The sequence below is a fragment of the Cylas formicarius genome, unplaced genomic scaffold (assembly GCF_029955315.1).
Source record: "Cylas formicarius isolate icCylForm1 unplaced genomic scaffold, icCylForm1.1 PGA_scaffold_25__1_contigs__length_1324815, whole genome shotgun sequence".
In the NCBI taxonomy this organism is placed as follows: Eukaryota; Metazoa; Arthropoda; class Insecta; order Coleoptera; family Brentidae; genus Cylas; species Cylas formicarius.
This window is the reverse complement of record NW_026844294.1, coordinates 936683-949290: the sequence shown is the minus strand read 5'-3', so window position 1 is coordinate 949290 and position 12608 is coordinate 936683. Positions and strand designations below refer to the sequence as shown.

At 45.7% G+C, this 12608-nt stretch overlaps 1 protein-coding gene across 1 annotated transcript; it reads left to right on the top strand.

Annotated features, from left to right (window-relative positions):
- Positions 1-4705: 4705 nt before the first annotated feature.
- LOC132697611 (uncharacterized) lies at positions 4706-8113 on the top strand. Its single transcript, XM_060663166.1, has 3 exons — positions 4706-5870; positions 5922-7347; positions 7408-8113. Exons 1-3 carry the CDS (start codon positions 4706-4708, stop codon positions 8111-8113), a joined length of 3297 nt encoding a protein of 1098 aa, XP_060519149.1.
- The last annotated feature ends 4495 nt before the right edge of the window (positions 8114-12608 follow it).

The window sequence follows — 12608 nt, the reverse complement described above, 5'->3', positions numbered from 1 at the left end:
ATTTCAAATGGCACATCAAAAGAAATAGTTCTACTTTCAAACAGATTTAGCCCTGGTCTGTCAATTAAGGCGCCTGACGAGAAATCAGATTCTCCATGGCAGCGTAGGTTCGAAACCTACCTACTGCAAACGGAAATTGTTTTGCTTGAAATATAATTTTTGTAATTAGCAGCTCAGTCCAGAAAATTTTGTCAATTATGGGGAATAAGTTCGAAACCTACCTACTGCAAACGGCCATTGTTTTGCTTGAAATATATATTTTTTAATTAACAGCTCAGCCCAGAAATTTTTTCAAATATCAAGATTGAGTACATAAATTTCTAAAAATATAATGGCCTTATATTTCAACGCATGGCACATCACCAGAAATAGTTCGACTTTCAAACAGATTTAGCCTTGGTCTATTGGTTAATTCGGGTGACTAGACATCAGATTCTCGATGGCAGTGTAGGTTCGAAACCTACTTACTGCAAACGGAAATTGTTTTGTTTGAAATATAATTTTTGTAATTAGCAGCTCAGTCCGGAAAATTTTGTCAATTATGGGGATTGAGTTCGAAACCTACCTACTGCAAACGGCCATTGTTTTGCTTGAAATATATATCTTTTAATTAACAGCTCAGCCCAGAAATTTTTCTCAAATATGGGGATTGAGTACATAAATTTATAAAAATATAATGGACTTATATTTCAACGCATGGCACATCACCAGAAATAGTTCGACTTTCAAACAGGTTTAGCCTTGGTCTGTCGGTTAAGGCGTCTGACTAGAAATCAGATTCTCCATGGCAGCGTAGGTATGAAACCTACCTACTGCAAACAACCATTTGTTTTGCGTGAAATATAATTTTTAGCAGCTCAGTCCAGAAAATTTTGTCATTATGGGGATTGAGTGCATACATTTAAAACCTGCTCTTATATTTCAAATGGCATATCACCAGAAATAGTTCTACTTTCAAACAGATTTAGCCCTGGTCTGTCCGTAAAGGCGTCTGACTAGAAATCAGATTCTCTATAGCAGCGTAGGTTCGAAACCTACCTACTGCAAACGGCCATTGTTTTGCTTGAAATATATATTTTTTAATTAACAGCTCAGCCTAGAAATTTTTCTCAAATATGGGGATTGAGTACATAAATTTATAAAAATGTAATGGACTTATTTTGCAACACATGGCACATCACCAGAAATAGTTTGACTTTCAAACAGATTTAGCCCTGGTTTGTCGGTTAAGGCGTCTGACTAGAAATCAGATTCTCTATCAGCATAGGTTCGAAACCTACCTACTGCAAACGACCATTTGTTTTGCTTGAAATATAATTTTTGTAATTAGCAGCTCAGCCCAGAAAATTTTGTCAATTATGGGGATTGAGTGCATAAATTTAAAACAATATAATGCCCTTATATTTTAAATGGCACATCACCAGAAATAGTTCTTCTTTCAAACAGATTTAGCCCTGGTCCGTCAGTTAAGGCGTCTGACTAGAAATCAGATTCTCCATGGCAGCGTAGATTCGAAACCTACCTACTGCAAACGGAAATTGTTTTGCTTGAAATATATATTTTTTAATTAACAGCTCAGCCCAGAAATTTTTCTCAGATATGGGGATTGAGTACATGAATTTATAAAAATATAATGGCCTTATATTTCAACGCATGGCACATCACCAGAAATAGTACCACTTTCAAGCAAATTTAGATTTGGTCTGTCGGTAAAAGCGTCTGACTAGAAATCAGATTCTCCATATCAGCGTAGGTTCGAAAGCTACCTACTGCAAACGGCCGCGTAGAGTGGTGCGGTTTCGTAAACACCATAGCGTGGTAGGTTTCCGACGTTCCTATCAAACCGCCACCGAAGAGGTTCACGGTCTAGGCAATCTATAAACTCAACTTTGGTCCATTTTGGTTAGTTTTGGTTATCGCTTTGGTGACGCCAACCACCACGGAGGCGGTCTACCATCTATTCGGTCTATATACTTCAATTTGGTCCAATTTGGTTAGTTTCGGTTATGGAAGCGGTCTATATATAGAGACGACCTATATATGGGGGCGGTCTGTATATAGAGGCGATCTGTATATGGAGGCGGTATATAAATGGAGGCGGTCTATAAATGGAGGCGGTCTATATATACAGGCGGTCTATATATGGAGCCGGTCCGCATATGGAAGCGGATACAAAGGCGATCCATATACGTATACCAAATTCAAGGTGAAACCGCGAAAGGCTCATTAAATCAGTTATGGTTCCTTAGATCGTACCCACAATTGCTTGGATAACTGTGGTAATTCTAGAGCTAATACATGCAAACAGAGGTCCGACCGGAGACGGAAGGAGTGCTTTTATTAGATCAAAACCAATCGGTGGCGGGTTCGCGCCCGACATCGTTCAACTTGGTGACTCTGAATAACTTTACGCTGATCGCACGGTCTCGCATCGGCGACGCATCTTTCAAATGTCTGCCTTATCAACTGTCGATGGTAGGTTCTGCGCCTACCATGGTCGTAACGGGTAGCGGGGAATCAGGGTTCGATTCCGGAGAGGGAGCCTGAGAAACGGCTACCATTTCCAAGGAGGGCAGCAGGCGCGCAAATTACCCACTCCCGGCACGGGGAGGTAGTGACGAAAAATAACGATACGGGACTCATCCGAGGCCCCGTAATCGGAATGAGTACACTCTAAACCCTTTAACGCGAGGATCAATTGGAGGGCAAGTCTGGTGCCAGCAGCCGCGGTAATTCCAGCTCCAATAGCGTATATTAAATTTGTTGCGGTTAAAAAGCTCGTAGTCGAATTTGTGTCTCGCGCCGCCGGTTCATCGTCCGCGGTGTTAACTGGCGTGCCGCGAGACGTCCTGCCGGTGGACTTAGCCCGTTCACGCGGGCGGTCCAACTCAATCCTGCTGCGGTGCTCTTCATTGAGTGTCGAGGTGGGCCGGCACGTTTACTTTGAACAAATTAGAGTGCTTAAAGCAGGCTAAAACTTCGCCTGAATACTGTGTGCATGGAATAATGGAATAGGACCTCGGTTCTATTTTGTTGGTTTTCGGAATCCCGAGGTAATGATTAATAGGAACGGATGGGGACATTCGTATTGCGACGTTAGAGGTGAAATTCTTGGATCGTCGCAAGACGGACAGAAGCGAAAGCATTTGCCAAAAACGTTTTCATTGATCAAGAACAAAAGTTAGAGGTTCGAAGGCGATCAGATACTGCCCTAGTCCCCGCATAACAAGCGACGTTGCCGGCTCGCGATGTATCTCAGGAACGGCAGCTCCGATCGGGATGAAACTTGGCGGGTCGGCGGAGGGGGCGGCCGCGATTTCGGCGCCGCGAGCGGAACCGCCCCCGACCTCGGGGGGCGGAGTTACCGCCCCCGAAAGAACTTTTTTCCGGAAAATGGCGGAAACGATGTCGGTTCCAGGTAAAACGGGGTCGGAAACCGTCCCTTTTGGGCGGAAATTCGCTCCGTTTCTCGCTACGACGAACCGTTTCCGAGATACGGCGGTTTTTTGGAAAAATTTTCAAAATTTTCAAATCGTCGTATCTCGAAAACGGTGCGTCGGAGGCGAAAAATAAGCGAATGTTCGTACCGGCCTCTGCGTCATTGATTAGGCGGACCGGCGGACTCGGCGTGGGGAATCGACTGACGAAGTCTCAACCCCCCTCCCTCCAAATTTTACTCCCTCGAATTTTGTAATTTTTGAAAAAAAAATCGGAGAAAATGCCTTCTAAGGGTAAAGAGGGGTGAGAAGCGACCCCTTTGGGGTGAAAATTTTGTCCTTTTTTTGATTGGACGAACCGTTTTCGAGTTATGGCCATTTTAAAATCGAAAAAAAAAAACGAAAAAGGGCCGTATCTCGGTAAGGGTGCGTCGGAGGCGAAAAATAAGCGAATTTTCGTACCGAGCTCAATATAACGCGCGTAGAGTGGTGCGGATTCGTAACCACTATAGCCTGGTAGGTTTCCGACGTTCCTCCTATCCATTCAAGTTTTAAATTTTAAATCGAGGTAGGCTCGCAATACTCTATACGATGCCGGCGGGGGTACCAAAATCAAGAAAATGGGGAAACCGATACCGGATTCCCGTAAAGTGGGGTGGTAAAGCGTCCCCTATGGGACAAAAAATTGCTCGGTTTTCTCAAAAAACGAACCGTTTTCGAGATATAGCCATTATAAAATCGAAAAAAAAATTTCGAAAAAGGGCCGTATTTCGGTAAGGGTGCGTCGGAGGCGAAAAATAAGCGAATTTTCGTACCGAGCTCAATTTAACGCGCGTAGAGTGGTGCGGATTCGTAACCACTATAGCCTGGTAGGTTTCCGACGTTCCTCCTATCCATTCAAGTTTTAAATTTTAAATCGAGGTAGGCTCGCAATACTCTATACGATGCCGGCGGGGGTACCAAAATCAAGAAAATGGGGAAACTGACACCGGATTCCCGTAAAATGGGGTCGTAAACCGTCCCTATAAGGGCAAAAAATTACTCCGTTTTCCCAAAAAACGAATCGTTTTCGAGTTATGGCCATTTTAAAATCGAAAAAAAAAAAATCGAAAAAGGGCCATATCTCGGTAAGGGTGCGCCGGAGGCGAAAAATAAGCGAATTTTCGTACCGAGTTTAATATAACGCGCGTAAATAGGTGCGGTTTCGTATATACTATAGCCTGGTAGGTTTCCGACGTTCCTCCTATCCATTTCCAAGGTTCTTGGAAATGCGGACGGCGGAAATAAACGAGGGAAATGAAGGTCTAGCTCGCGTACGTCCCGGTCGCATCATCATCTTACCGGCTACGATTCCCGGTACCAGGCGGTACTACCACAACGGTTATCTAGACAGTTTGGCTTTGTGCGCGAAATTGAAAAGAGTTCCCACTTACCTTCTCACGTTCACGTCAAACAAAAATTGGCAAGAGGTAATCGACGAGATGAACCGCCGCGACAAATCCGTGTCCGACATAGGAAACTTTCCGGAGGTTTTGTGTCGCGTATTCGAACAAAAATTGAATGCCTTGATGGGAGATTTGACCGAGCGTCAAATCTTAGGGAAAATCGAAGGATACGTTGTCAGGGTAGAATTCCAAAAACGCGGCGCTCCGCACGCGCATATCCTTCTCTATTTGTCCAGAGAAGACGTTCCCGTTTCGGGAGAGGATGTGGATAGGGTCATTTGGGCGAGATGGCCCGAACCTTCGGACGGTAACGGTTTCGAATCGCTTCGTCACTTGGTCAACACGTTCATGATACATAACAAGTGCGATATCGAACCGGAAAACGTCGAACAGGAAATCGACGACAATGACGAGGAGGAGGAACAAGAGGGGGAGATAGGTGTCGAAAATTCGAGGGTCAGAAGACCGCCTTGCTGGACCGTTGTCGATCGATGCCGGTGGAAATATCCGAAACAGCAATTATCGAGCACCGTTTTTAAGATCGAGAAGCAAATTCTTTACAGACGTCCTCCGGGTGTTTGCTTTTTAACAGGCAACAAAATCGTTTCGTCGGCAACGAATTTGGAACTTTGCGTCGGAAACCCGATCCAGGGGTGTCGATACATTAACGCCTACGTCAATAAGGGGTTAGACGTAGCGAACATCCAATGCGTTGAGATGCAAGTGAATACGACCACCGGTACGATCGATTGGAACGAGGCGGCGGCATTCCTTAAAATGAGATATATCGGACCGCACGAGGCGGTCTATCGCATCTTGGGAAATGGCATGTTCCATATCAGTCACACGATCGAAAAGTTGCCCGTGCATTTGGAAGGAGAGGCTTGTGAAATTTACAGGGAAGGGGACGAGATGGCCGTAGTCGAAAGGGGCGAGCGTTCTAAGCTCGTCGCTTGGTTCGAATTGAACGCGGCGGAGGAGGCGACGGGTCGGTGACGGTTCTACGTCGACATCGTCGAAACGCACTCTTGGCGGCAAGGTCGTTGGGTCGCCAAGTCGCGACCCACCAGTTCTATGGGTCGTATGAGTCCGGTTTATCCGAGTCCGGCGAATATGGAGCGCTACTATCTACGAATGATTTTGGGCAACGTGACAGGTTTGATTTCGTTCGTGGACGCGAAAACCGTAAACGGCGTTTTATGTCCTTCGTATCAGGCCGCTTGCGTAGCGTTAAAATTGATCCCGGACCACGACGAAGAGGCGGACAAGATTTTAGATTGGATAGCGGATCGTCTTGCTCATCCGTTTTATTTAAGGGAAGCGTTCGCTCTAATTCTCTTGTACAATCCGTCGAAGAATCCCCGAACTTTATTTAAGAGATGGTGCAGGCGTATGTCCGCGGACGTGCATAGGATTCATATCGATTTAATCAGAGATATCGACGAAGAGGGCGCGGGCGACTTAAACGAAAGGATGCACGTGCTCCGTACGTGTCGGTATACGGTCCTTTGGAGTTTCGTAGATCGATTTCTGGTCGAAAGCTCCACTTCGATGGAAAAAATTAATCTTCCTCGGGATTGGATTTCCGATTGGGTTTACGACGAGGAGGCGGAACAACTTTTGGACGAGGAAAAGGTTATGTTCGAGGAATTCGCTTTCGTTCCGAGACCGAATCAAAATTTGCATCTGATCGATCTCAACGATCAACAGCTGGGATTCGTTTACGAGGTTTTACAGTCTGTATGCAATCGTAACGGTATGGTTTTCGTTTTGACCGGCGAAGGGGGCACCGGCAAAACCGCGACCGTCAACGTTATTTTGGAAGAGGCGGAACTTCGCGCGTTACCGTACGTATCCGCGGCTTTTACGGGGATCGCGGCCACGTTAATCCGGAACGCGGCTACGATTCATTCTTCTTTCGGCATTCCTAGAGAAAGAGGCGTAGACGATACGCCGGTTTCTAATTTGGTGGGCGAGTCGGAGGCGGCCGACGATATTCGAAACGCGAGACTCGTCGTGTTAGACGAGGTGTTTATGTTGGCGTCGTGGATGTTGGAAATGATCGATGCCGTGTGTCGGGAATACGGTCAATCGCGACGGCCGTTCGGTGGGAAAACCGTTATTCTTAGCGGCGATCCCAAGCAGTTGCTTCCCGTTGTCAAGGGTAGGCGAGCGGAAATGGCGTCCGTGTTCGAGTCCATCGTTTCGCATCCGGCATGGAGTACTTTTCAACTGTGCACGTTAACGGAAAACATGCGTGTTCATCCGCAAGAGGTGGAATGGTCGAATTTCATCAGGAGAGTAGGCGACGGGGAAAGAATCGTTTCGGACAACGGACGCGAACCGATTTCCGATAACTGTCTGTTCGTTCCTTCCAAATTAATTGTCAAATCGCGCGAACAACTCGTCGACTTTGTTTACGGGGACGTCTTCGAATCGATGCTCGCTCTTCCCGGGACGAACGAGTGATTCTTTTAATTAGCCGAGCGATTGGCCCTCCGGTCGATCCTTTGTCCCGTGAACAGCGAGGTCGAGGAGTTGAACGAAATCATCTCAAAGATCTTCCCCGATCCGTCAGGATCGAAGAGGGTCTTTTTGGCGACCAATTCCTACGATAGACAGAGTAACGAGGATGGGGCCGACGATCACGAAATCGCCAATCCCCTCGCGACGGGAGTCACCAGTGAAATTATCGAAAGTTTAGATTTGTCGGGACTACCGCCACATCGGTTGACTTTGAAGATCGGTTCGGTGGTAGTCCTTTTGGTAAATCTTAACGTGCGGAGGGGTTTTTGTAACGGACAGAGAATGATCGTTTTGGAGATAGGCGATGACGTGATAGTCGGCCGCATCGTTTCCGGTCAATTTCAGGGCCGTAAATGTGTCATTATCAGAAAACAATTCGTTTTAGAGGAAAAAGAAACGCCATTGCTACCGGGCGGCGGCACATTTTATAGAAAACAATTTCCGATTAAGTTGGCGCACGCAATTACTATCAACAAAGCGCAAGGACAGACTCTTTCGCGAGTCGGTTTGTGTCTCAACGTCCCGTGTTTTGCTCACGGTCAATTGTACGTCGCTTTGTCCAGAGTGCGTACTTGGCAGGATATTCGCATTTTGGTAAAGGAAAGTCGTAGACAGGGTCGTTTCTTTAAAGACGGTCGCAAAAATAATCCAGTTTTCACGCAGAATATCGTTTATAGGGCGTTTTTAGATAAAATCTTCAATTGAATTCGAAAATTTGTAACTTTTTACATTTTCGTTTCCATTTTACGACCCCATTTTCGTTCCGATTTTACGACACAACGATGACAGTTCACCGATAATAACTTGTAACCGAGGGCGACTTTTTACCGACGACGTCCTTTACCCAATATAGCCTTTTCACCCGATCGTGACTTTTTACCCAATTATGACGTTTACTCGATCACGACTTTTACCAAAAAAAAATATTACATTTTCCAAATTTTTATTAAGTACACGAGTTCCAATATTTCCTGTTGCCGGTACGAACGATGAATTTTTCCCGATTAAAACTCTAACCCGACAAAGACGTTCACCCGATTGAGACTTTTACCCGATTATGACTTTAATCCCATCACGAGGGTCGAAATTATTCGTTACGATCGATACCGCGGACAATCGAACGATAGAGAAAAATACGACGATAACCCGATTCGCGACACACTATCTCATAACGTAACTAATCCTTTTTTTTTATGTTTCAGATCTACGAGACGTTCACAACCGGCCAAGGATTTTTTATTATCAATACTAATTTGTTATATTTCAGGCGACCTTCAAGGTTCTTTTTAGAACCGCCAAATGGTTTTTTAAAGAATTCGTTTTCGATAATAAATAAAAATGAAATAAATTTATTTTCCCTTTCCCATTCCTTTTTCCTTTAACGTCGAACGAAACGTTTCGAGACGAACGTTTCAAAAATACGTAATCACATATCTTAACATTTTTATTTCAATTTCAAAACGTTCTGAATCATGGTGATGTTCAATTCTAAATTTTGATCGGTTTTTTTATTAGTTTTAATTAGATATCAAACCGCCACCGAAGAGGTTCACGGTCTAGGCAATACGTCACTTTGGTCCATTTTGGTTAGTTTCGGTTATCGCTTTGGTGATGCCAACCACCACCGAGGCGGTTTACCGTTTAGACGGTCTATATACTTCACTTTGGTCCATTTTGGTTAGCTTCGGTTATGGAAGCGGTCTATATATAGAGACGACCTATATATGGGGCGGTCTGTATATAAAGGCGATCTGTACATGGAGGCGGTCTATAAATGGACTCGGTCTATATATGCAGGCGGTCTATATATGGAGCCGGTCCGCATATGGAAGCGGTTTACATATAGAGGCGGTCTGTATATGGAGGCGGTTCATATACGAAGGCGGTCTGCATTTAGAGACCGTTCGTATATAATGGCGGTCTGTATATGGAGGCGGTCCGTATACAAAGGCGGTCTGTATTTGGAAGCGGTCCGTATATAAAGCCGGTCTGCATATGGAAGCGGTTTACATATAGAGGCGGTCTGTATATGGAGGCGGTCCGTATACAAAGGCGGTCTGTATTTAGAGACGTTCCGTATATAATGGCGGTCTGTATATGGAGGTGGTCCGTATATGGAGGCGATCAATATATGGAAGCGGTCTGTATATCGAGGCGGTCCGTATACAAAGGCGGTCTGTATTTGGAGGCGGTCCGTATATAAAGGGGTTCCGTATATGGAGGCGATCCCTATATGGAAGCGGTCCGTATATGGAGGCGGTCCGTATATAAAGGCGTTCCGTATATGGAGGCGATCCCTATATGGAAGCGGTCCGTATATGGAGGCGGTCCGTATACGAAGGCGGTCTGTATTTAGAGACGGTCCGTATATAATGGCGGTCCGCATATGGAGGTGATCCGTATATGGAGGCGATCAGTATATGGAGGCCTTCTGTATATCAAGGCGGTCCGTATACGAAGGCGGTCTGTATTTGGAGGCGGTCCGTATATAAAGGCGTTCCGTATATGGAGCCGGTCCGCATACGGAGGCGGTCCGTATACCGAGGCGATCCATATACGAAGGCGGTCCGCATACGGAGGCGGTCCGCATACAAAGGCTATCCGTATACGCAAATTCGAGGTGAAACCGCGAAATGCTCATTAAATCAGTTATGGTTCCTTTGATCGTACCCACAATTTCTTGGATAACTGTGGTAATTCTAGAGCTAATACATGCAAACAGAGGTCCGACCGGAGACGGAAGGAGTGCTTTTATTAGATCAAAACCAATCGGTGGCGGGTGCGCCCGACATCGTTCAACTTGGTGACTCTGAATAACTTTACGCTGATCGCACGGTCTCGCACCGGCGACGCATCTTTCAAATGTCTGCCTTATCAACTGTCGATGGTAGGTTCTGCGCCTACCATGCTCGTAACGGGTAACGGGGAATCAGGGTTCGATTCCGGAGAGGGAGCCTGAGAAACGGCTACCATATCCAAGGAGGGCAGCAGGCGCGCAAATTACCCACTCCCAGCACGGGGAGGTAGTGACGAAAAATAACGATACGGGACTCATCCGAGGCCCCGTAATCGGAATGAGTACACTCTAAACCCTTTAACGAGGATCAATTGGAGGGCAAGTCTGGTGCCAGCAGCCGCGGTAATTCCAGCTCCAATAGCGTATATTAAAGTTGTTGCGGTTAAAAAGCTCGTAGTCGAATTTGTGTCTCGCGCCGCCGGTTCAACGTCCGCGGTGTTAACTGGCGTGCCGCGAGACGTCCTGCCGGTGGACTTAGCCCGTTCACGCGCACGGTCCAACTCAATCCTGCTGCGGTGCTCTTCATTGAGTGTCGAGGTGGGCCGGCACGTTTACTTTGAACAAATTAGAGTGCTTAAAGCAGGCTAAAACTTCGCCTGAATACTTGTGGTCCATTCATGGAGTATGTGATGACGGCGTACAGCAAGGCTTCCACGGTAATATCAGTGGCCGGTCAAGTTTCTGAGAAGTGGCGGTTCGGTGGAAGTCCGTCAAGGCGATCCATTGTCACCGCTACGGTTTAAGGACAGATCCGTCATGATGCAGTTTGCCCTGCCTTGGCGGGTGGACTACGGAATAACGGCTGCCACGTCGAGCGGGAGCGGATCTTTTGAAAGCCCGACATCATCGCTAGCAAGGCTAGCCTCGCTGTCATAGTAGACGGCCAGGTGGTCTCACCGCCGCAGTGCACTCATCACAGGTGTGTCCCAAAAACCTACACGTCTCGGAAGAGAAAACCTCCACCACCGCAGCGACCATTTCACGGAACGGGGTGTGGTGTCGAAAGTCCATAAACACACTTAATGTTCCGTGGAAACTTCCATCAGGGAGATATGGTTTGCAACGCGAAGAGCACCGCAGTTGCAGCGGGACCGCATCTTCCACTGGGACCTTGAAAATCCGTAGAAGTCATCTGCAGTTTCAATGTATATTTCAGTCTGCCAAGTTATGGAAATGCAGGTTTTGACTATAATCTACTCGAAATCAAGAGCGAAAAAAACCCAAATTTGTCCCAAAAAGAGGGGTTTTAAGATCATATCTGCTCTTCTAATGTAGATTTGGGTGCATCAATAGGCGAAGAAGCAGATTCTGACAGGGATTTTATCGAAATCGGCAACTATTTGATTTAGAAAGGGGTTTTACACCCATGATAGTCTAAGCTGATATTTGCAGTTTTGATGAGGTTTTAGATACGATATGAATCGAAGAAGCCGATTTTGACTGGAATCTGTTTAAAATGACAAAGAAAAACCTATCATCAATTCAAGGAAGTGAATTTTTAAGTAGTTATCTGCAGTTTTAATGTAGATTTAAGTTCGCTAAGTTATGAAAATGCATGTTTTGGCTATAATCTTCCGTAAATCAAGGACGAAAACCAATTATTTGTCCCAAAAGAAGGTGTTTTAAGTATATATCTGCATTTCTAAGGTAGATTTGGGTACAATAAGAGGCGAAAAAGCAGATTCTGACTAAGATTTTATCGAAATCGGCAACTATTTGACTCAGAAAGGTTGCCTTACGTCGAAATCTAATAGTTTATTAAGGTTTCCGTTACTAAAATGCCCAAAGACGCCGATTTTGACTAGAATTTGAAAGATATTAACATGAATATATAACTGTTTGTATCAAAAAATGATAGTTTAAACTGATATTTGCAGTTTTGATGCGGTTTTAGGTACGATATGAGTCGAAGAAGCCGATTTTGACTGGAATCTGTTTAAAATGATAAGGAAAAACCTACTATCAATCCAAGAAAGTGAATTTTGTGTGAAGTTGGTGAAGTTACCTGTAGTTTTAATGTAAATTTCATTCCGCTAAGTTATGGCCACGTGGAGACGTCGGGCCAGTTCGTACCTATATCCGCAGCAGGTCTCCAAGGTGAAGAGCCTCTAGTCGATAGAATAATGTCGGTAAGGGAAGTCGGCAGGGGAAATCCCCTGGGAAGCAATACGACGCGCACGAAGTTGTTTGGCGGTTAACCCCTGTGCAACTCTACTGCAATAGTGAAGGGCTGGGGCGCATATTAGGTTTAGAAATGCTCCAAGATAGTGTAGATGAGGGGGTTGTCACTGTCTCCACAATCTGTCCCGAAATGCCCGAAACGCCCATCGGGAAAGCCACAGAACGCACACAACACGTTAAGACGCACACGCGACTATCCCGGATTCGATGGCGCAAGGGCGA